Below are 21090 nucleotides of genomic sequence, written 5' to 3' on the forward strand. Positions count from 1 at the left end.
TCAGTGGGTATAATCATTATAATTTTGGAAGGTAGCATCACAATATTTTTAGGCATACATTTTAAACAAGTTAAAAGATCTTAATCAAGACAGAAAGAGGGATTCAAAGTTTTTATTAGGCTGATAAAAATGAGTAAAGTTAATGATCTCTTCATTAATATTGATTTCCTTGACTGTTATTTAAACTATACAAATTTTAATTAATAAATTTCAAATTTTAACAACATTTAAAAAAACATTTTTAGTGTAAACATGTTTTAAATAAGTCTCTCGAAGGCTACATTAAATTTTTTTTAAATCAAAACCTTATTTTAAGAAATGAAATTATATTGTTATGCACTTTGTTAACTTGTTGTTTGTTAACTTTATTAATTAATCCTTTAAATTAAAGCCTTGTATGTATGAGGAGTATAAGTTTTAAGAGAAAACAAGAAATTTGAAAGATAGAATTTTATTAGTGTACTAACAAGAGTATTAACTTTAATCAGTAAGAAATAATTGAAATAATCTTTATTTGCAATTTAGAAACATGGAATCTTGAAATATTCTTCTTAACTAATTCACAACTATGGGATCCCTCATGCATGCAACATTTATTTAGGTTACAAAAGATAATAAAAATTTTGCATTGTATTGAGAATACTAATAAATTTAATAAGACTTATTGGAATTATTTTCAAAATTTGATTCCTTATTTTATTTTTTAGATTAAAAATTAATGTAGCTACAGAAAGTGTTGTATACCCATTATTGTTCATTGTAAATTGTCTTGAATATAAAATTTTTGAATTAAACTTTAGTAAATGAATTTCTCAAACGTTTTTATTTATGTATGGTATTTTTACTCTTTAATGTTTTTTTTCATTCAAATCAATAGAAACTTGAATAAATAACTTTGTAAAATAATGTTCAAAATACAAAATATTATAAAACAAGCTTTCTTTGCGTTCATAAACTTCAATTTCTTTCTGTAATCTTTTGAAAGCTTCAAACAAAAGTAATTTAACATCATCAATTATGATGAACTGACAATCCCCTCTCCCCTCCAAAAAAATGACTTTGATGATAACTTGCTTTACAATCTGCATCCCTCATTTTCAACAGAACCCGACCCAAATCTGTTCCTACAGTATAAGAATTATTAATCCAGGCTGAATCAGTTTAATAGTAATACCAGATTACTAGATCTACCATTAAAATCTCAAAGTCCTAATATGGGAAATACAATCAGATAAGCAATTCTCCTTTAATTGGAATCAGTTTATATATTACTTCTCACAAAGATTTTTCAGTAAAAAGTAATATCAATCAAAAAATTTTGATCTAAATAGAATTAAGAAACAATGACTATAAATATTAGAAAATCTATTAAATACTGCTCATTAAATTTGTAAAACTTCAACAGCTAATAAGTATATGTCAGAAGCATCTTTTGTCACACAAAAATGATTAAAAATTCACTTTAATTAAATAATTTCCAAATTCAAATTTACACCGCACTGATAAATGTTTCTCAACAAAGAAATGTTACATACAAAAGTAGAATGATTACAAATATGCATCAAGGCAATGAGATGAATTTGAATTACAAAAATACAGTTGTCAATGCCATGCCTCTTGTTTCAAATGGCTCACTTGCCCTAATTTATAGTATTTAGTAGTTGGAATACTAGCATTTGTATCCATTTTAGATGAAGGCTCTTCTGCATTGCCCAAAGGTTTTTCAATAGGTTCAGTAGTACCATCACCTTTCAAAGTAGCTATGCACTTCCATTTCTCATTGCAAGAGGCTGAAAACAAATGCCATTAATTTAAAAACTGTGCAAATTACCCTTTTTTTTGCTGACTAGATTTACTTAACCACAAAATAAAAATAAGAAAGGTTCATGAAATTTATTAGATTAGAACAAATAAGTTTGTAAAAGAAGAGAAAATATTTAAAGTTAACATTTTAATTTTTCATAATATAATGAAATTATATCATTACATGGCAAAGTATTCGGGAAAGTACAATGTAAAAAAAAACTAATTAAAAGAGGGGGGGACACAATAAGCTAAGATTTGAAAAATAATACAAACAATTAAAAGCTAAATTCCAATAAAATATTTACAGCTTTAATGGAAAATCTTACAAAACTCTCTACAAGAAAATTATTAAAAGATTATATCTTACCCTTCCACAGCCTAACACAACCATCATCACCTGATGAAGCCAAAATTGTCCCAGTTATATTCCAGCTAACTCGCCAAACCTGAAATATAAAAATTCTCTCATTATTCCATGAAACATTTGCTAATCTCAAAATTATAGTAAAAAATTTCTTTTATTCTACAATTTAAAAGAAAAACTAAATTATGATTTCATGTATGCAAGTGTGAAGAGCATAATGTATTACGAAGGCTTATAAAAACCTCAATTATAAGATTTCAATTTTTTTTTATTTCATAAATTTATTGAAATTGAATTCTTTAACAACAGGGTAGTCAGATTTGTAATATCACAGTCATTAGTCTAAAACCATTAGTTTAAGAATTGTTTCAAACAAATGATCTGCAGCTTTTGACAACTGTATGCACAGGTGTAAATTACTAAAAATCTAATATCACCAATTTTGATATTTTATGTGCATTTCCATTATTTTAACTGCTTTTACAGATAAGTGAATAGCAATTGCTATATGAAGAATCTTACTCAAAAAATAAAAAATATTAAAATTGGTATTTACAATGATTTACTACATATTAAACTTCAAAATTTATGTATCAGTTTAATATTAAATACAAAAAAATTACAAACTTCTTGGTTCATGATGTTTAATAATACTTGTAAAGAAACTGTCAATATATCTTTTGCCTTTAATTTGAAAATATCCTTTTCAAACATTTGTCTCACTTACTTTTAAATGTATAGAAGAAGAAAAAATCAAATTCTTCTATCCTATCAAAATTATATATAGCCTTATATTCTCTAAGAATAAAACAAACAAACAAACAACAAAAAAAAAAAAAAACTAAAATATTAACAATGCAAATTTTATATCTGGCAGGAAAGATGATAAGGATTTTCACTTGTCTTCTAATTGCTTTATTATATTAATCTGACAAATAACAATTGGCAGAAAAGGTATAAGAAAAAACCTGATTTGCACAAAATAAGCAAAACAAATTTTGAAATTGAAGAACAAGCAGACATTTCAAGATAAATGATCTCATAAATATTGGAAAATATAAATTCTATATTTGAACACTCCAAAATATTGCTAAAACTGTTGAATTGTTGACAATATTCAAAACTGTCACACAAAAATAAAAGAATAATATTCAATATAAAAAGAACCTAAAATAAAAAAAACAGATTATCAAAAATTACCTTTGTTTTTCAATAGAATCTTGATACATAAAATTAAGAATAACAAAATCTTTAAATCAGTTTAAACCAAAATTTGACTAATTACCTGAGAATTATGATTATCAAATTGACCTGCCTGCCTAATTTCATATTTTGGTAAAGTTTCTTGCACACCATTAATGTTCTGATCACTGGAAAAATATCAAAATAAATTAAATCATATCAACAAAGTTAAGATTTCCAGAAATATGCACAATAAAACATTGATGATCCATATAAGAAAATAAAATTTGCAAATTATTCAGTTAAAGTGATAATGCTCTTATAATTATTTCGCTTATTTTTCTTTTCATAAATATAGAACATATTCAAAACTAAAGCATGAATGTATTGAAAGCTGAACCATTTAAGTATTAACTATACTGAAAGCAAATGAATTAAAGCCTTCTCCAATCAAAAACATTTTTCTGCAAGGAAAATACTTTATCTAATACCTATCTATAAAGAATATACAATGTGATCATAATTACAAGAAAGGTGTTTAGAACTCAATTACAAATAAAGAGTCATATAAGGCCAGACATAACATTTTGCATATATAATCACATTTGTATACATCATATAAATTTTTTATATATAAAACTTATGCTTATTTTTCCCTATTACTTATTTTATGTTAGTTTTCCATAAAACACTTGCATCTTGAAGCAAAACTGTAAACTATTTTTCCCTCTTAATAAACTGATTTCCTATGAAGGAGAATGCATACAAAATTGAGTTGTATTTAGCAAAGGTATGAACTTATGATGTTCATCATATATTTCAAAATTTTTTCATCACAAATAAAATGCTTTTAATATTTGAGAGTTATTCAAATAGTTGAATTTAAGAGTTCATGAACATTAAATAAAATTTTCAAGGATTCTAAAAGTTTACAATAAATTTAATGATTAATTTAAATTTAAAAAATATATCAGTTTTCAACACATATATATTCTTTAAATACAGAAGTTGTGTGATTACTCATCACAAACAAAATACTCAGAACATTTGAGAGAGCTATTCAAATTGTTGAATAGATGAAATTTCAAAGGATTCTAAAAGTTTGCAGTAAAATAAATAAATAAAATTTTTAAAAAATAAACAAAATTTTATATGAAATAAGTTTTAAAAAAATATTTTTACTTATCAGTCGGTATTAGCTAAAACTTTATTAAACTGTAACCATATATATTGCATAAAATTTAGTAATGCATAGTTTTATATTAAAAGATGTTATATAATAAAATATATATAGTACTAAGTTAAAAAATAATTCTTTTTCATTTCAGCTGAATGCTCAAAATTTTTTAATGTTTGAAATTCTGTATACATTTATGAAATTCAAGATTTTAAATATACCTTGAAATTGAAATCAAAGATTTGTAAGTTACACTATTTCATATGCAGATTTTAGCTGTACAACAGGAAATAAGATTTTTTTTTACTAAGTCTAATGTTAATTAATGAATCATGTTTATATTTCGATCTTAATATTTGCTTATCAACATAAAATGCAAATGAAAAGAAAATTCTTTATATTTTGGTTATGCTTTTAAAATTATAGATCATTTCAATACAAAAGTTTTTAATTTTTGAAAAAGTAGTTTTATATATTTCTTAAATGTATTACATTACTTATCAAGTACATAATGAAACTGAATTTTATGTCTCACAACGAATATTTTTTTTAAGTAATAGGTAGATCTCACTTACTGCAGAGGTCTCAAAATAAATATTTGTAGATTCTTTGTAGCAACAGCAAGTAAATTATAAGAACGTCCTAAATTTGGTGCAAAAGCTATATCATAAACAGCATCTGTGACAGGTAAAGTTTCAATTTTAGGCCATCGTCTAGTATTTTCATTATATTCACAAAGAATCACTTTATCACTAGATGGCTGAGAAGATTCATCACTTCCAACTGCAATCATAGGAGGATGCATTCTAGAAGAAAAAATAAATAGAAAAAAAGAATTTACAAAAAAAAACATTTAAAACAAAAATTACAAATATTATTAGTTTCAAAAACAAATAAGAGAGAGATACAGATTATTTTATGCAGAAGTAACTACCATGTCATATAAATAAATTGCCACCTTTAGTAAACAGTTGATTCACCAGTGATTAACAGTTGCCAAAAAGTTCAACTAAACAATTTGCATAAATATGCCTCCATGGCTTTCTCAGCAATATATACATAATAATGACATATATAATATATAAAAACCTTTTTCTATATATAAAAACCAAATTATTTTAGGAAATTGGCATAGTTTTGTTTATTGTGCTATAATGCATTTTCCAAATTTTCTGTCCATTATATATATATATATATATATATATATATATATATATATAAGAAAGAGAAGTAGCACTTAAAAATAGACACAATAATAATTCACAATTACTTGATTCTGAAATTAAACATTTAGAACAATTTAATTTCAAAAATTTTATTAAAAACATTAATACATCATGAAAAACTTTCAAATATTTTAATTAAAAAACATAAGCATGACTACAGAAAATTCCTTCAGAGTAATGAGAGATTTAATGTATGTTTATCAAAATACATTTTAAAAATTTTTTCTCCAGCAAATGCTTACTTAAAAACATGTCATTTTCTATTTTACAAATAAACAAAGTTCTTTCTTATATAAAATAATTATCATTTAATTTGGCATTAATATTATCAATTCTATTGCAGGAGAAAGAAAATGACACAAGTTGATAAATTTATCTATATCAATTGTCCATCAAGATGCTATCTTGAATACAAAGATAAGAAACTGTCTGAATAAATAGGTAGGTAGGTAGGTAGGTAGGATTAGATAGGGACTGTAATACTGTCAGTTGCATGATGGTGCAACAATGAACACATGACACACTCTTAATTGAGTCTATTTTGTGTCATAGTTCCTTCTTCTTAATTCCCATCTTATTATCTACAAGGGTATCTTATTAGTATAGTGGTGCATCTATTCCTTTTGTACTACATACTTTATTCTTATTTTTCGTCAATCGGAACTAATCTGTGCACTCTTTAAAAACTGATAAAGTGTCAAACATAAAGTTACCAGTCATAACTAAAATAAGTTTATCACTATTTAGAATACTAAAAGTAAAAGAAATTCAAACATTTTCGAGTTGGAACAAGTTTCCCATACTTTGTATTTTGCTTTTCTGCAATAACCATTTCAAAACTTCTAGATCCCTTTGGCGAATTCTTCCCTTTTGGTGATTTTCTTTTTTGATATACATGGTAAACAAATATCTATGACTGCTTTCGATTTATCGTATCCAACAACTGCAGAAGTAAAGTATATTTTCTTTGCATCTCTTCAGAAAATTAAGTGCTTTTAAGGACTTTTTTTTCAAAATTAAGCATTTTAAAAATGGACTGCAAATTTAAGCACTTTTTATGGTGTTAAACACCGTGTATTTCACAAATTATTTTAATAACTACTTGTTACATATTATTTTCAAACAAAAATGAAATGACCTATACTATTTTTTTTAATTAGAATTGGGGATTTAGATTAATTTGAATTATAAAATTCAAATTATTCTTTTTCACAATGAAAAACTTAAAATATCTAAGACCATTTTCATGTTTTTGAACCTTAAAAAAAACTAAAAATGTACAAGAAAATTGTTTATAATTTGAAAAAAAATATATTCATAAACTTCATGAAAATGCAAAAGTAGTTAAAAAAAGAATAACAAGTATATTTTAAGGCTGAAAATATTTACTTTATTTTATGTCATTACCATAATTTCTGAAAAAAAATTAATATTTATTTAAAACAGCAAAAATGAAAGAAAAAAAAAAAAAGACCTGCTTTGATTCCATGATATACAGCTGCATGGATGTTTGCAAGGAATTTCATGATGTAAGGACCACTGGCTCAAATTCATTACATCAGGAGCCTCATAAATACGAACTACACCATCAGCAGAACAAGTAGCCAATTGCAGACCAAGATGTTTCGGAGCAAATTTTACATCTGTAACTAATGTTCTGCTATCTACCAAGCTAATTTTCTTGACCCATTGAGATTGAGATTTTTCTCCAATAGATCCTTCAGGCCCTAAAATAAAGTCTCACAATTAATACAAAGATAAACACCTAGAGGCTTTTATACTAATTTTTTTTTAAATTACATTTAAAAAATTAAACATTTTTTAATCATGTATTTATCTGCAAATTTGATTTTAAATTGCTTTTTTTTAATCAATTGCAACCAATGCCATAATTGTGTAAAAAAATTTAAGGATGTCTAGAAATACTTTTCTTAAATAAAAATATCCTTCACACCCTCACACTACACATATAAAAAAGTAAAATAAATGAAAACAAAATATAGATTTCTATTGTAAATGAATTTTATAATGTTGTTTGATACTTATAAAAGTTCAACAATCTGTTAACATTAAATTTTAAAAGCAATTATCTACTTATCACTGCAAAGAATGAAAAATATATCTTTTTTAACAGGTGACTGTGATTCACATTTTATTTTGCAACCTAAATTTTATATCTTTTTCAATATGATCCAAATTTAATAAAATGTTTTAAATAACAATACATCCCATAGTCAATATTTCTTGATTAATATTGAATCTAACAAAAATATTATATGCTGTTAAAGCACCCTCCAATTCTGCCTTGTATAATCTATATCCTATTTAAAATCTTAAATTGCTGATAAAAAGAAAAAAAGAGAAAAAAATATTCAGATCATTGAAATATATTAATAAATTTATCCATTTATCCATTTTATGCCCTATCAATATCATGTCTTAATGCAGTTTCAAAGTTTTTATGAAATGTTTCACTGAGATATTCATTCAGTGGATATAAATATGAAGTGTTTATATTTAATATGTAAATGTTCTTTTGTGTTAGTTAACCATTCTTTTTAGATTACAAAAGCTTTATATATTATCACTTCACTTCAACACAAATTAGCAAAAATTTTGTAATATCACAAACATATAGAAAGAACAAATTTAGCAACAATCAATACATTGTAATTTACATATAAAACTTTGCATTAAGATGAAATCATTATTTAATATTAAGAACATATGTTAGCTAAAATAATAGTAAAAATTATTAGAATTAAATATGCCAGAATAATGGATTGTGCAATTACAACCTCAACAGTTGTTTAATTTTATCAAATAACTAACTACAGGATGAAACAGTAAATTTAGTTTAGTAGGTAATTAATAAATTAACATAGAGATTCTCAAACTTTTAAAATTTTATACCATTTAAATAACAATCAAAAGTATATGTACTCACATAAAAGCATTTTGCAATTAAGAATCAATGCATCTAAATAGAGTGTTAATTATTAAATTTATATTAATATATTATTTATATATTCAATAGTATTTATATCTGAAACTTTCATGTCATAACAAAATATATTATAAAGTAAAAACTAAAATTGTGGAAACCTTTTTGAAAAAAGTGCACTTTGAAAATTTGAAGGACTCATAATAGCAATAATATTTGCAATGATACTATACGCTACATATCATTCTGAAGGTAATTTAGCCAGGAAAGTGATATTAAAATGACCAAAGGAAAAACACAAACCATGCTTTAGTTAATAAGGTATAGCTTTTTTTTATTTGAATGTAATCAATGAGCATGAATGTTTAGACTAACAGACTGCCAATATGGTGACAACTTGTTATCAGTAGAGTTCAACAAGGTATACAACAACGTAGGTAAAAGGTCACTTTTTTCATAAATTTTGTTAACAACTTGGTCACTGTTATATATATAATCTTTCCTTTTCTGAATAGACTAAACATTAAAAAAAAGCACAGAGTTGATTGATTGCTTCAAAAAATGTTAGAAAGTTTTACTGTGGGATGAACAATTTTTTATTATAATGAAATTAAAAAGAAAATTGGGGGAATTTATTTGTATTTCTAAATTTTTGATAAAGTATTATTTTAATAAAGAAAGAAAATGGATGGAATTTGTTTGTATTTCTGAATTTTTGATAAAGTTAAGTAACTCAATCACTAGAAAACCAAATTGATAAAAACAAGAAAAATACACAACATGCAATGACGATAGAATAATTAAAAGACCATGCCTATGTGATAAAAGAAAATCATCTGGACCATCTAACTTCAAAGACCATTAAACTCAGATTGTAGGAATCTGGTCTAAATGTAAGAATTTCAAGGAAAAAGCAATTTTTAAATCCAGAACAAAGATTGCAAAAATTAAATTGAGCAAAACCTTACGTTAAATGGACAGGAGGACAATACAACAGTGTGATTTGAAATACCAAATTCCTCTGTCAGGTAAAAATGGCATAAAACATTAAGAATATTTTCCTCTTAATTACAAGGGTTGGAATTTTAATAGTGGCAACTATTTACTTACAGGTGATGCAAAAGAGATATTTGTTACTAAATTTTACTGTCCTTCTTTATGTATAGATGATACAAAAGAGATACATATTGCTAAATTTTACTGTTCTTCGGTTGTGACCAGAATTGTGTACAAACCCTTACCAATGACATGGAAGTCTTATGATACCTGTAGTAATGCCAGTTCTGTTAATGGTTAAAATGGAGCATTCTAGTACCTGAAAAACCCTGGAACAGTTCTGAAGCAAATACCACAAAGTGGTTCCTTCATCTTAGGAAACAAGTCAAAGTCACAAGGGCTTAAATCTGAGGATTTTGGTGGATCTTACAATACTTCCCAAGTCTATCGATCAAATAAAACTTCATAGAATTTATCTTCATAAAAATATTTTATGAGGCATCAAATCTCAAAAATGCATTATTTCCAAAAGGTTTCACAATTTTGGCCATTACTGCATATTGAAGCGAACAATTAGTAATAATATATAATTGTATATATCAAGATGTATTATTGCTCAGAGTGACTAATGAACCTATTTCAATGAAACTAATTTCGATACACCAACTTTTATATCCATTAATTTGAAGCTTAAGTCCAAGTAGCAACTACATTTTATTTTCAATTAAAAACATGAATAAAAGACCAATTTTACAAAAATTGATGTATTGAAAATCATAAATATATTATTTTGTTGGAAATATATTCATATTTTTTAAACCAAGAATTGCATAAATAATCCTTTAATGAATTAATATACAAGATCTCCCTCAAGCAATATATTTAAAACTAATCTAATGTAACTTCCTCACACATAAGCAATGTCACCATCATTATAGGCACCAATTCCAAGGTGTCATAAAAGGGGGGAAATATATATATATATATATGTGGAAACTAAATATTAAAAGGAACAACATTTTAAATTCAATTAATTTTCCTGTGTGTAAAATTAATGTGATGAATTATAAGTGATAATGTGCCATGGATTTAGAATGCAACATACTAATATGTTATATAAAATTATAATAAAGCACAATCACTTACCAAGTTCTTCCCATACAGCAACAGTTCTATCAAAGGAGCAGGTAGCTATAACTTGTCCAAATTCTGGATGGGCCCACGTTACTTTCCACACAGAACCACAATGGGTCTGAAATAACAGACATTTTTTTTTTTTTTTATTGTTGAGGTTATCACTGTTTAGTAAATAAAAACTTCTTTAAAGCAGCTTATTTCAAGAAAAATTTATGAAAGAATCACTATGCCTTTTAGTAAATAATACACATGAAACTGCTTTCTTTAAAAACTGCAGTGGCCTTACTCATATAATCTAATATAAAGAATATATTGAAATGTAAAAGCAATTACAATAAAATGAAAATGTAGATTAAATATAGTAAATGAATGAATAATGAACAAATCAGTCTATATACAAGTGGGACAGTAAGCAAAACTGAGAACACAAATGCATGAAATATGTTGGTAGAATTGCAACCTAATATAATTTGTTGCTACACAAATAAAGATAAAGTATAAAAGTTGCTAGGTGTAGTAGCAAACTTGCTGTTTTCCTAGTATATATTATAAAAAATGTTCAAATACATTTACAATAATGAATTATCATGAAATTACATCATAAAAAAAAGGTGCCAACGTACATTGCTTTAAAATCTTAAACTAAAATTTAAGCAATTTGCAGATGTCATAATTAAATAAAAATTACACACAATTTTTAAGCATTTCAAGTATTTATGGGTTTTTAGTTGAATCAATTTGACAATGCATAACCAAAACAAAAGATGTCAGTAAAATCCTAGTTTAATGTTCCCCTTGCCTCGCCAAGGATGTTGACAGTGATAAATCGGCAATCAAGATGGCAGACCAGATAAACAATCCTGAGAAACAGTTACAATTAGCTATTATTTTTTATTAAAATTACAAGCTGTATGCATCACTACCGTTTTATAAAAAAAAAAAAAAAAAAAAAAAAAAAAAAGACTTCTTTTGAGTTTTTATAGGTCACTATTGCAGAAAATCCTTTGAATTCTAAAATAACAAAATTTTGCAAATAGGTTGCACTAGTCTGTAATTTATACAGTAAAATTAGTGCCTGCAATGCCTTCAGCAACTGAAGAAGGCATCAGACATCTTTTAACTTTAAAAAACACCCTATATCTTTGATCCAGAATCTAGTAGCTGAGCTAGCATATCAAGCATAAGGATTCTGAGAATAACAGAAACAATACAAAAGCAGAATTAAAAAAAAAAAAAAAGAATGCTCATTCTATAAAACCATATTAAATTCTTTAATTGAATACTCATTTCTCATAAAGCAGCTGTAGTTCATTTACAATTCAACAAGTGTAAAAAGTAGTAAACAGTAGGGTTGTTAGAAGATTGCTTGCTAGGATTACCATAATGGTGAGCAACTTGGGAGCACACTATAATAGGATCCAACCAAGATGTCATCTAATTGTATACCAGAATTTTTTTTTTTTTTTTTTTTTTTTTGAAATAACTGCAAACATGACTTTTTTATGTGACTCTTCATCAGCAAAGTTATAGAAGGAAGGAAAAGAAACCAGCTGATGATAATATATGCTTAGAAACAAATTTCATATTTAAGAATTGTTGAAATGCAAAGAGATGAATTTATAAATTCAACTTCAATTACTAGGTGAATTAATAGTTGACAAAGATGAAAAACCACTTTATGAGTGTATAAAAAAACATAATAGTAATTATCATATTTATCATTATTATATATCATATTTATATCCCTTAAAATAATAAAGGATTAAATATACAAAATTAATAATTTATACATGGCTTTATACATATAAGAGTAAATAATTCACTAAGCAAAAACAGCAAAGAATAAAATTAAATTCTTTATTGAAAATATAAATTAGCTTACTTTCCATGAGGCCGTACAGTGCCATTGTTTATCTTCTCCCTTGTCAAAAATCTAAAATTAAAATTATAGAAAAATAATTTTATTAAGCAGTGAAATTTAAAATGAATACTAAAGAAAATGGAATTAATTATTTTTATCTTTTTATGAGATAATCATATGACAAAAGGAAAAGATAAAACTATGTTTTTCAACCAATGTAACATTTACTAAAAGCTTCCATTTCAATTTATATTAGCTAAATATAAAAGCTTCCATATTTATTTATATTTTAATCAATAGAATGGAATACTTATATTTTAAGTATTTCATTATTTCCAAAAGTAAAGTCATGTATTATTTCCAAAAGTAAAGTCATATCATTAATAAATTAATTCCATCTCTGGAATTAGATATACATTTTATACCATTATATAGTTCATTTACACATTTTATACAATATATAAAATCTTTTAAATATTCAAAAAAAAAAATATTCTCCCTTGTCAAATTAATAAAAAATGATTATATAATTTGTACAAAGATGTTTATTGCTTTGAAATAAAAAAGGTGCAGAGATTTAACTGCATATGCCCAAATCTTAGAACATGAGAAATAGTATAGTAAAGAATATTTTTTTTTAAAAAAAAGATAGTTTAAGAAGTACTGATACTAAGGAGCAAACTGCACAACATTTCATCAGCAGTTAAAGGGTTAATGCTAAGTAAAAATGGAAATATAAATAATATATCCAAAACTATAAAAAATACATTCATAATAATCACTGACCAGAAAAATGTGTACTATGAAATAAATATAGATATTAAGCATAATAATATTGCAATAACTGGTAATTCATTATTAATAATAAAGAAGAAATTCTCCTAAACTATATTCACAAAGAAATAAATCCAATTTTTGTGGATAATATATTGAAAATATAATACAATAAAAAAATTTCCCCAACTGATAATATGGATCCAGAATTTCCAATCAGTAAATTGAAAAAACAGTAATTTCAAAAACACAAAACAGATTTTTTTTATAGAGGAAAAAAATTTACTCATTAGAATTTTTAATATTATACTAATATTATTAGAAATCTTCAAATAAAAACATAATAAATTAAACACTAAATTTGTACACTCTAAATACAGAGATTATTTTTCAACTTCTTAAAGCATTCATTATATCAGTAAAATGAAACTAATTTAAATCCGAAAATTACAAGTACCTTAACCGTCTGATCACTGGAACAGGTAGCTAGTCTTTCTCCATAAAAATCGTAAGCAACATCATGTATCAGATCTTTATGATCAGCTGGAATGCTGCGGGAAACAAACATTTTCTCTTAACTAATAAAATTCTAAACTTTAACTCTTCTACTCTGATTATTCGCACGCTCTTCACATTAAAAATTTCATAAACAATATAAACACAAAACTTTCTCCCTCCTCAGCTCTTTCTTACAGATGCCACAGACAAAAAATAAAAGTTATTTCGATTTAAAGACTCTGCATGTTATCGTTCAGTCTAATTATTATTTGAAATTATAATTTACTATTGAAAATTTAATCAACAGTGTAAATTTTAAATCAATCAAAAATCTAAAAATTTAATTATTATATTTTATACATTTATAAAAATAGTGCATAAAGTGAATAGCTGCCAACCGTAACCTTGAGCAGAGCATTTGGTCATCTGTGCATTTTGTATGTTCGTCTGTTTGTTTTGAAAAATTTATTTTGCTTTGGAAGACAATGCCTCTCCATAAAGATAGTCTTTATTCTAAATATTTTTATCCTGTTACATTTGCCATCCTTGGAGGTGGTACCCCTGCTTTAAGTAATTATGTTATTAGAAGACCATTTTATTCTGGGATTCAAAGACACTTCATTGGTGCAGCTCTTGGATATGCTGTTGGTTATTATATAGACCGATACCTTCAGAACCGGTATGCCCAGCGTGATGCTGTTATAAAGCACTACATTGAACTTCATCCTGAAGATTTTGTTGAAAACAAGAGAAAATATAAAGAAATTTTTGAAGAGTGGTATCCTATTCGTGGTGCCTCTTAAAAATCCAATACTTATCGTTATTTCATTTGCTTCTTTAAAATAAGCAAAAATATATAACTAGAATCAGCAGTACTAAAGAACTATAATTCATATTATATGGATTGTTTTATTGGATTATGAAATAATCACACCTATAATTATTATATTCTATGAAATTGTATTCTGTTTTGATAGATATTGTTCTTTTTTAACATTGGTGTTAAAAATTTTCCATTAAAAATGTCATAGAAATGTGTTTAGTTATATAAATAAAGTTCTCCATCATCTTCATCGCCATTTGATAATTAAATTGTCTAGTTTATTTTATCATTGGTGACAAATGCTATATAAATTACATTGAAAGATTGTTGATCAGTAAATATCATTTGCATAATCTTGATTTCATAAAACTAATATGTACTGTTAAAAATTATATAAAAAGCTAAAATGTAACATATTTGCTTATATTGGTGTTTCAAATTCTGGTTGGATCAATGAAGGAAATTGATTAAATTGAATACTTGTTGCTTATAACGGTCCCTGGGTTTACTTGGCTATTTTCACATTATGATGAGATCATCAAGTATCATTGTATATAAGGCAACCATCAGGGTTATAAAATCTAGGCCCCTCTATAATATGCAAATACTTCAAATTATAGCATAATTTTTTTAATAGGTACTTTATATTGGTTGTGATTGAACTTTGATAAATATTAAGGTTATTAAGTTAAGAAATCCATGAAAAGAAATTAAATCTGTTCCAAAAAATATACTTTTTTTTCTTTATAGATACTCTTTTTCATAAGAGTCTATTATCATTCTGTAGATGTATCAATCTTATTTCATTTTAGTCATGCTATTATGAAAATCTGCCCTTTAGTACTGTGAATTATGATTAAGAAATCATGTAATGTTAACTTGCTTTATTGCAATTTATAAAAACATTTTGATCTCTAATTCTGACAAAATTCAAATGACAATGAGATTCTTAAGAGAAATAAATGTTAACTATGAGCTCTGTAGTATCATGACAATATAAATGTTATTGCATATTATGTCTACATTTTTCGAGTTCCAAGCTGATAAATTCTTCACATAGTACGTTGTAATGCATATAATAGTTGATAGATTTAATTCTTTTTAAAATTATATATGGTTGCCTATTTTCATGTACTTTTAAGCTACCTTCCTATACTTTTTTTTATCTAATATAATTACAAGAAACTAACATCTATGGAGGGGGGGGGTATAATAATTTTAAGAAATAGTTTTTCAGATATTAATCAGATAAGATTAATATCTGAAATAATCAATTCCATGATATAAAATATTCCTATAAATGGCTCCTACATAGGATTTAAAAAATAATAAACAAAAATTATTGGATTTTTGTATTTACAGTTTATGAAAAAAAAAAAAAGTTTATAAATTCTAAATCATTAATGAGAAAGAGCTAAACTGATATGTCTGTTAGCCAAACTGGTAATTGTGTGATATTAAAGAATTACTGGCAATAGAAAGGTTAGAAGTAGGGATTGCAATACCGGTATACCGAATACCGGTATTTTGAGCCATTTGTACAATTTTGTAATACCGGTATTCAAAAGTTTAAATACCGGTTTTTCGGTATTTACTAGAAATTTTTAAAATTGTCCCCACTATATGTTCAGGTAACGCGAACATAGCAAAATAGTATCTGTTTTTGTTTTTATGTCTCGTTTTTGTTTTTATGTCTCCCTAACGGGGGAAATTAATTAGCTAATTAATGGATTAATTAATTGCTTAAATCTAAATTAGCGAAACATGGATTATCCCTGGAAGAAAATATTGTATCCATAACAACTGATGGTGCAACAGTTTTGAAAAAAGTTGGAAAGTCGATTGGTGCAAATCAGCAGTTGTGCTATGCACATGGAATTCAATTAGGAGTAATAGATGTGTTATACCGAAAAAATAAAGACCAGAAGAATCCAAATATTGTGGATATAGAAATTTCGGATTCCAACTTTGAAAAGAGTAAGAGTAAGAGTGATATTGACAATGAAGATAATCACAATGTAATTGTCGAAGAAGATATTGCTAATGAGGATGAAATATTAACCTATCAAGAATTGCTTCCTATAATTTATAAAATTCGAAAAATTGTTAAGATATTTAAACGTTCCAATATAAAAAGGATATATTACTAAAATATATACTAACTGAAAATAAAACAGAATATATGTTAATATTAGATTCTAAAACACGTTGGAACAGTTTACTCCTAATGATGGAACGATTTTTGAAACTGGGAAATCCAATCAAAAAAGCAATAATCGACTTAAACCTGTAAATTAATTTTTCAGATAGTGAATTCGACTTAATATCCAGAACTGTATCAGCTCTACTTCCAATAAAACTGACTACTGAGGTATTATGTCGGAGAAATGATAATTTATTAACAGCTAATGCAACAATAAATTTCGTGTTGCAGTCACTGAAAGAACAGCACACATCACTATCTGAAGAATTATATATTACATTGAAAAATCGCACAGAAGAAAGACATACCGAAATAGAAAATGTCTTATGGTATTTATATAATTATAATGATTTAAAAAATGAAAATGAAGAAAAGAAAATAACCAATTCAAATCTGATTAAGTTTATAATAAATTTTCTAAAAATTTTTTACCCACACATCTATCCACATTCGGAAGAATTCGGTTCAATTATCAAAAATTATGATGTCACTACTGTCGATAGTGAAAAGGAATTGTCTCTTGAATAAAAATTAGAATTAGTGATAAATAAAATTTCAACGAACCAAAATACAATACAGAAATCAGCTACATCCAAAACCATCCGACGGGAAATTGATTTATTTGAAGATGAGGGATTTAGAGGTAAATACTTGGAAAAAGTATATCGCGCCTTGCTAACAGTACCACCACCAACTAGCGTAGATGCGGAAAGACCGTTTTCGACAGCTGGTAATTTTTGCAGAAAATTACTTTTCAGGCTTAATGACAGTACAATTCATGCAATATGTTTTTTAAGATCACATTTCAAAAATTTGTAATAGTACCACAGACTGAATAGTGATATTTACCCTTTTTTCTGATTTAAATAAATAAGATGTTTCTTTACTTTTTTGTGATTATATACTGTTATAATTTATAGGTTACAAACTATTTTTTGTGATATTTACACTCTCAAACAAAACTGGCAAATAAAACAAAGAAATACCTGTGTTTTCTTTCTTTTTCTAAAATTTCTAATACCGGTATCCCGGTATTAAGATTTAAAAAATACCGAATACCGGTATTGAAATTTTGGTCCGGTATTGCAATCCCTGGGTTAGAACTGGCATTTCTTCATATACTGTCACTGAAAGTGCTGAAATTTGGTAGTATTATATAATTAATTTTGATGACATTTGATCTTCTACATTTTAATTGAAAACACATTTTACACTCTTTTTTTTTACCATTTTATCACCCCATAGGGACAATCTAATACATTTCTTAAGCATTTTGTAGTTAATATTATTATAATTTTAAAAAATGACAGGCTTTTTTTTTTTTTTTTTTTTTTTAAATCTTATAGCATTTTACTTATTAGGCACCAGTGAAACATTATTGTTATTTATAAGCTATTCATTTCAAATAAAATAATTATAAACTTTCAGTATTTTGATATATAAGTATTAGTTTTTAAACTAGCAATGTTAAAATCTTACAAATGATGTGCTGTTCTGGATACTAATTTCACACACAGTCATTTCCAGAACAGAAATACAGTATAGAATTGAATAAAAATAAACAAAGTATTTGTTAAAGAGTTTACTATGCGATTCATTCACTGAAGTGCTGTGTTATACAAAAATGCTATCTTGGTTATAATAAAAAAATAAAATTAATCAAGTGCAGTATACTTCTAATTAAGAACCACTTAACACTAATAGATCATAATACTTGCAGTAAAGAAAGGATTAGGTACGACATTGGTAAATTGTTCACTTTGTTTACTATTTGGCAACCATTCACAATATCAGAAGTTCTCTTTAAAATACGTTTTTACATTTTCAAAAAATATGTAGATGGATACTATATTTGACACGGATTTCTTGAATTTTCCAGAGGATGTTAATGCTGTCTTTATCATTGGTGCATTCAAAATATTTATTTTGCCATCTTGCCAACAACTCTTTCCAGAAATATTATTTTAAGTAACAATTTTTGTGAATTTAGCCTTTTTAAAGAGAAGTTTAAGTAAAAATTGTCATTTAAAAGAAAGTTTTATTATTTTATTAACAAGAACATAAGTATCATGCAAAGAGTTTTAAAATAAAATCAAGTTTGATTGGGAAAACTTTATGTAAAACGTTGATCAAGATTGTAATATGAATCTCAGTTTTGAGATAAAGTAAGATAAGCAATTTTTTCTGTCATGGTTTTCTGTCTGTGAACTAACAGTTTTAATTTTATTGATAATGTAAAAATCAAAAACTAACGATATTTTTACTTAATAATGACATAATATATTTGGGAATTATTAATAAAATTGAAAAAAATTCATTTTATAATTGGATTTATATTATAATAAAATTCAGTTGGTCATAGAAATCTCTCTAAAAACAATTCAATTATTAAATCATTTATTTGTTCAAATACGTTTCATGATTTCTATATCATTTTATTATTATTATCACAATATCCATAACTTTGAAACAGCAATTGAATAAAATACTATATTTACATTAGATTCTTGAATTGGTTTATGTAATCACAACTCATCAAATTCTTAAAGTATGTACCTTGTTTGATGAAAATAATATCAATGAATAAAGTTACTCATGAACAGCTTGATGTTCATTTTTAAAATTTGATTTACAATGTAAAAAATTAGTAGTGATTTTTAATATGCACTTAGAACTTTTAAATGTTGATTCTTTTTAATATCAGCACTTTTGTTTAATCAATGACTATAAATATTTTAAATTAAAATTAGCCCTTTATTTCCAAAATAATAATAATGTTGTATTTAAAATCAACAAAAAATAATGCTTAAACAAAAAATATTACTTGCAAATTTAAAAAATATGTATATAAAATATCACTACATCTTATCAAATGAATGGCACATTTATTAAAAAAAAAAACTTGAAACATATGAAATATAAATATACTAAATGCATTAAGTAACTATCTAACTGGCCAGGAATATTGATTGTGTTTAATTTCAATAAAGTCTTTTATTTGGAACTTAATATTCAAAGTTCCTCATCAAAGTATTTTTAAATATTGAATTGTCATAGACAAAAAAACACGTTACATTAATAACTTTATGTTTATTCTGTTTATTGTGCACATGAACCTCCTTGATGCAGCTTAGTCCCATGATATTATAGGTCATTAAAAACCTATATGTTTGGGTGATATATCTTTTAATTGCACATTGTCTTTTGAAGTACTATAACTTCACTTTTTTTTATTCCTAATGTAAACTGTACAGATAGCAAAATTTAGATATTCTTCCTTCTTTAGCTCTCAGCAATTCTATTTCATAAACTATGAGAATTGTATGAATTTCACCAAAATTTTGATTTTTTTTTTATGTGTATGTGTGAATAAAGTTTAACATGAACAATAATTAATTACGGGATTGTAAACTTCAAGATTCATTTACATTTTTTTTAATGCTGGGAACTGTAATAAAGATTAATAAGCTGAGATCTGCAATTTTCATTATATTCTCACTTCCTAAAACTCAGAAGATTTTTTCTTCCTTTCTTCTATTCAGTAATTTTTTTTTTAATTTCATATATGGCAATGTATTTCTTTTCCTGCTTGTAGATTTACCATTTCTTTCAATCCTATTTTAATTATTAGTTTTAATTTGAGCATTTTTAAAACATCAAATAAAAAAAAATCCCATGGCAAAAAAAAAAAAAAAAAAGAATTTAACAAGAGAGAGATTTGCTTAATGGAGAGTGGGATAAAGCCAAAAAAATAAATTATATTTACATTTTTTGAAACTTTACTTTAGCAAAAGTTAATAACTAAAGTCTGCTGATTCATAAAATTTACACTTTAGTTGGAGGTTATTATCAATATTTTATTTCAGCATCATTTTTTATTTTGTATTTTTTGCATTTTTTTTTTTTTTTCGTCTGTTAATGGGTCACTATTTTTTAAAATAGATTTTAGTAATTCGTTTTAGTTTGAGTGTATGTGAACATTATATATAGAGTAAGGAATAAAACTTTTTATGTTACTATACAGGGTATTCACTCTTATCGTGCCCAATAACTAATTACATATGAATCATAACAAATATGCATATAGTTTCAGTTGGTG

The 21090-nt window shown here is 25.5% G+C and overlaps 2 protein-coding genes and 1 long non-coding RNA gene across 3 annotated transcripts in view; 2 read left to right on the forward strand and 1 right to left on the reverse strand.

Annotated features, from left to right (window-relative positions):
- Positions 1 to 7341, forward strand: part of LOC129968404 (uncharacterized) — a 215322-nt gene extending 207981 nt beyond the window's left edge. Inside the window, exons 4-5 of the long non-coding RNA XR_008784395.1 lie at positions 6099 to 6196; positions 7202 to 7341. This is a non-coding gene — a long non-coding RNA (uncharacterized LOC129968404). The remainder of the gene's footprint in view (positions 1 to 6098; positions 6197 to 7201) is intronic.
- Positions 1447 to 14149, reverse strand: LOC129968380 (nucleoporin SEH1-like). The gene is made up of 8 exons (XM_056082240.1): positions 13925 to 14149; positions 12715 to 12765; positions 10842 to 10947; positions 7230 to 7482; positions 5105 to 5335; positions 3456 to 3540; positions 2174 to 2252; positions 1447 to 1790 (listed from the first exon to the last, which is right to left on the reverse strand). The coding sequence occupies exons 1-8, from the start codon at positions 14033 to 14035 to the stop codon at positions 1603 to 1605; spliced, it is 1104 nt and encodes a 367-aa protein (XP_055938215.1). The 5' UTR covers positions 14036 to 14149; the 3' UTR covers positions 1447 to 1602.
- Positions 14150 to 14450: 301 nt separating this feature from the next.
- LOC129972666 (NADH dehydrogenase [ubiquinone] 1 subunit C2-like) lies at positions 14451 to 14768 on the forward strand. Its single transcript, XM_056086887.1, has one exon. It carries the CDS (start codon positions 14451 to 14453, stop codon positions 14766 to 14768), a length of 318 nt encoding a protein of 105 aa, XP_055942862.1.
- Positions 14769 to 21090: the final 6322 nt, after the last annotated feature.

The sequence above is a fragment of the Argiope bruennichi genome, chromosome 1, assembly GCF_947563725.1.
Source record: "Argiope bruennichi chromosome 1, qqArgBrue1.1, whole genome shotgun sequence".
Lineage (NCBI taxonomy): Eukaryota > Metazoa > Arthropoda > Arachnida > Araneae > Araneidae > Argiope > Argiope bruennichi.

Excerpts from the sequence above, each read along its gene's own strand:
- LOC129972666 (XM_056086887.1), top strand. The coding sequence starts at position 14,451 with ATGCCTCTCCATAAAGATAGTCTTTATTCTAAATATTTTTATCCTGTT.
- LOC129968380 (XM_056082240.1), bottom strand. The coding sequence starts at position 14,035 with ATGTTTGTTTCCCGCAGCATTCCAGCTGATCATAAAGATCTGATACAT. Across the intron at positions 3,541-5,104 it reads TTTATTTTGAGACCTCTGCA|TGATCAGAACATTAATGGTG; the intron begins GTAAGTGAGATC and ends ATATTTTTCCAG. Across the intron at positions 2,253-3,455 it reads TTGATAATCATAATTCTCAG|GTTTGGCGAGTTAGCTGGAA; the intron begins GTAATTAGTCAA and ends TTTATATTTCAG.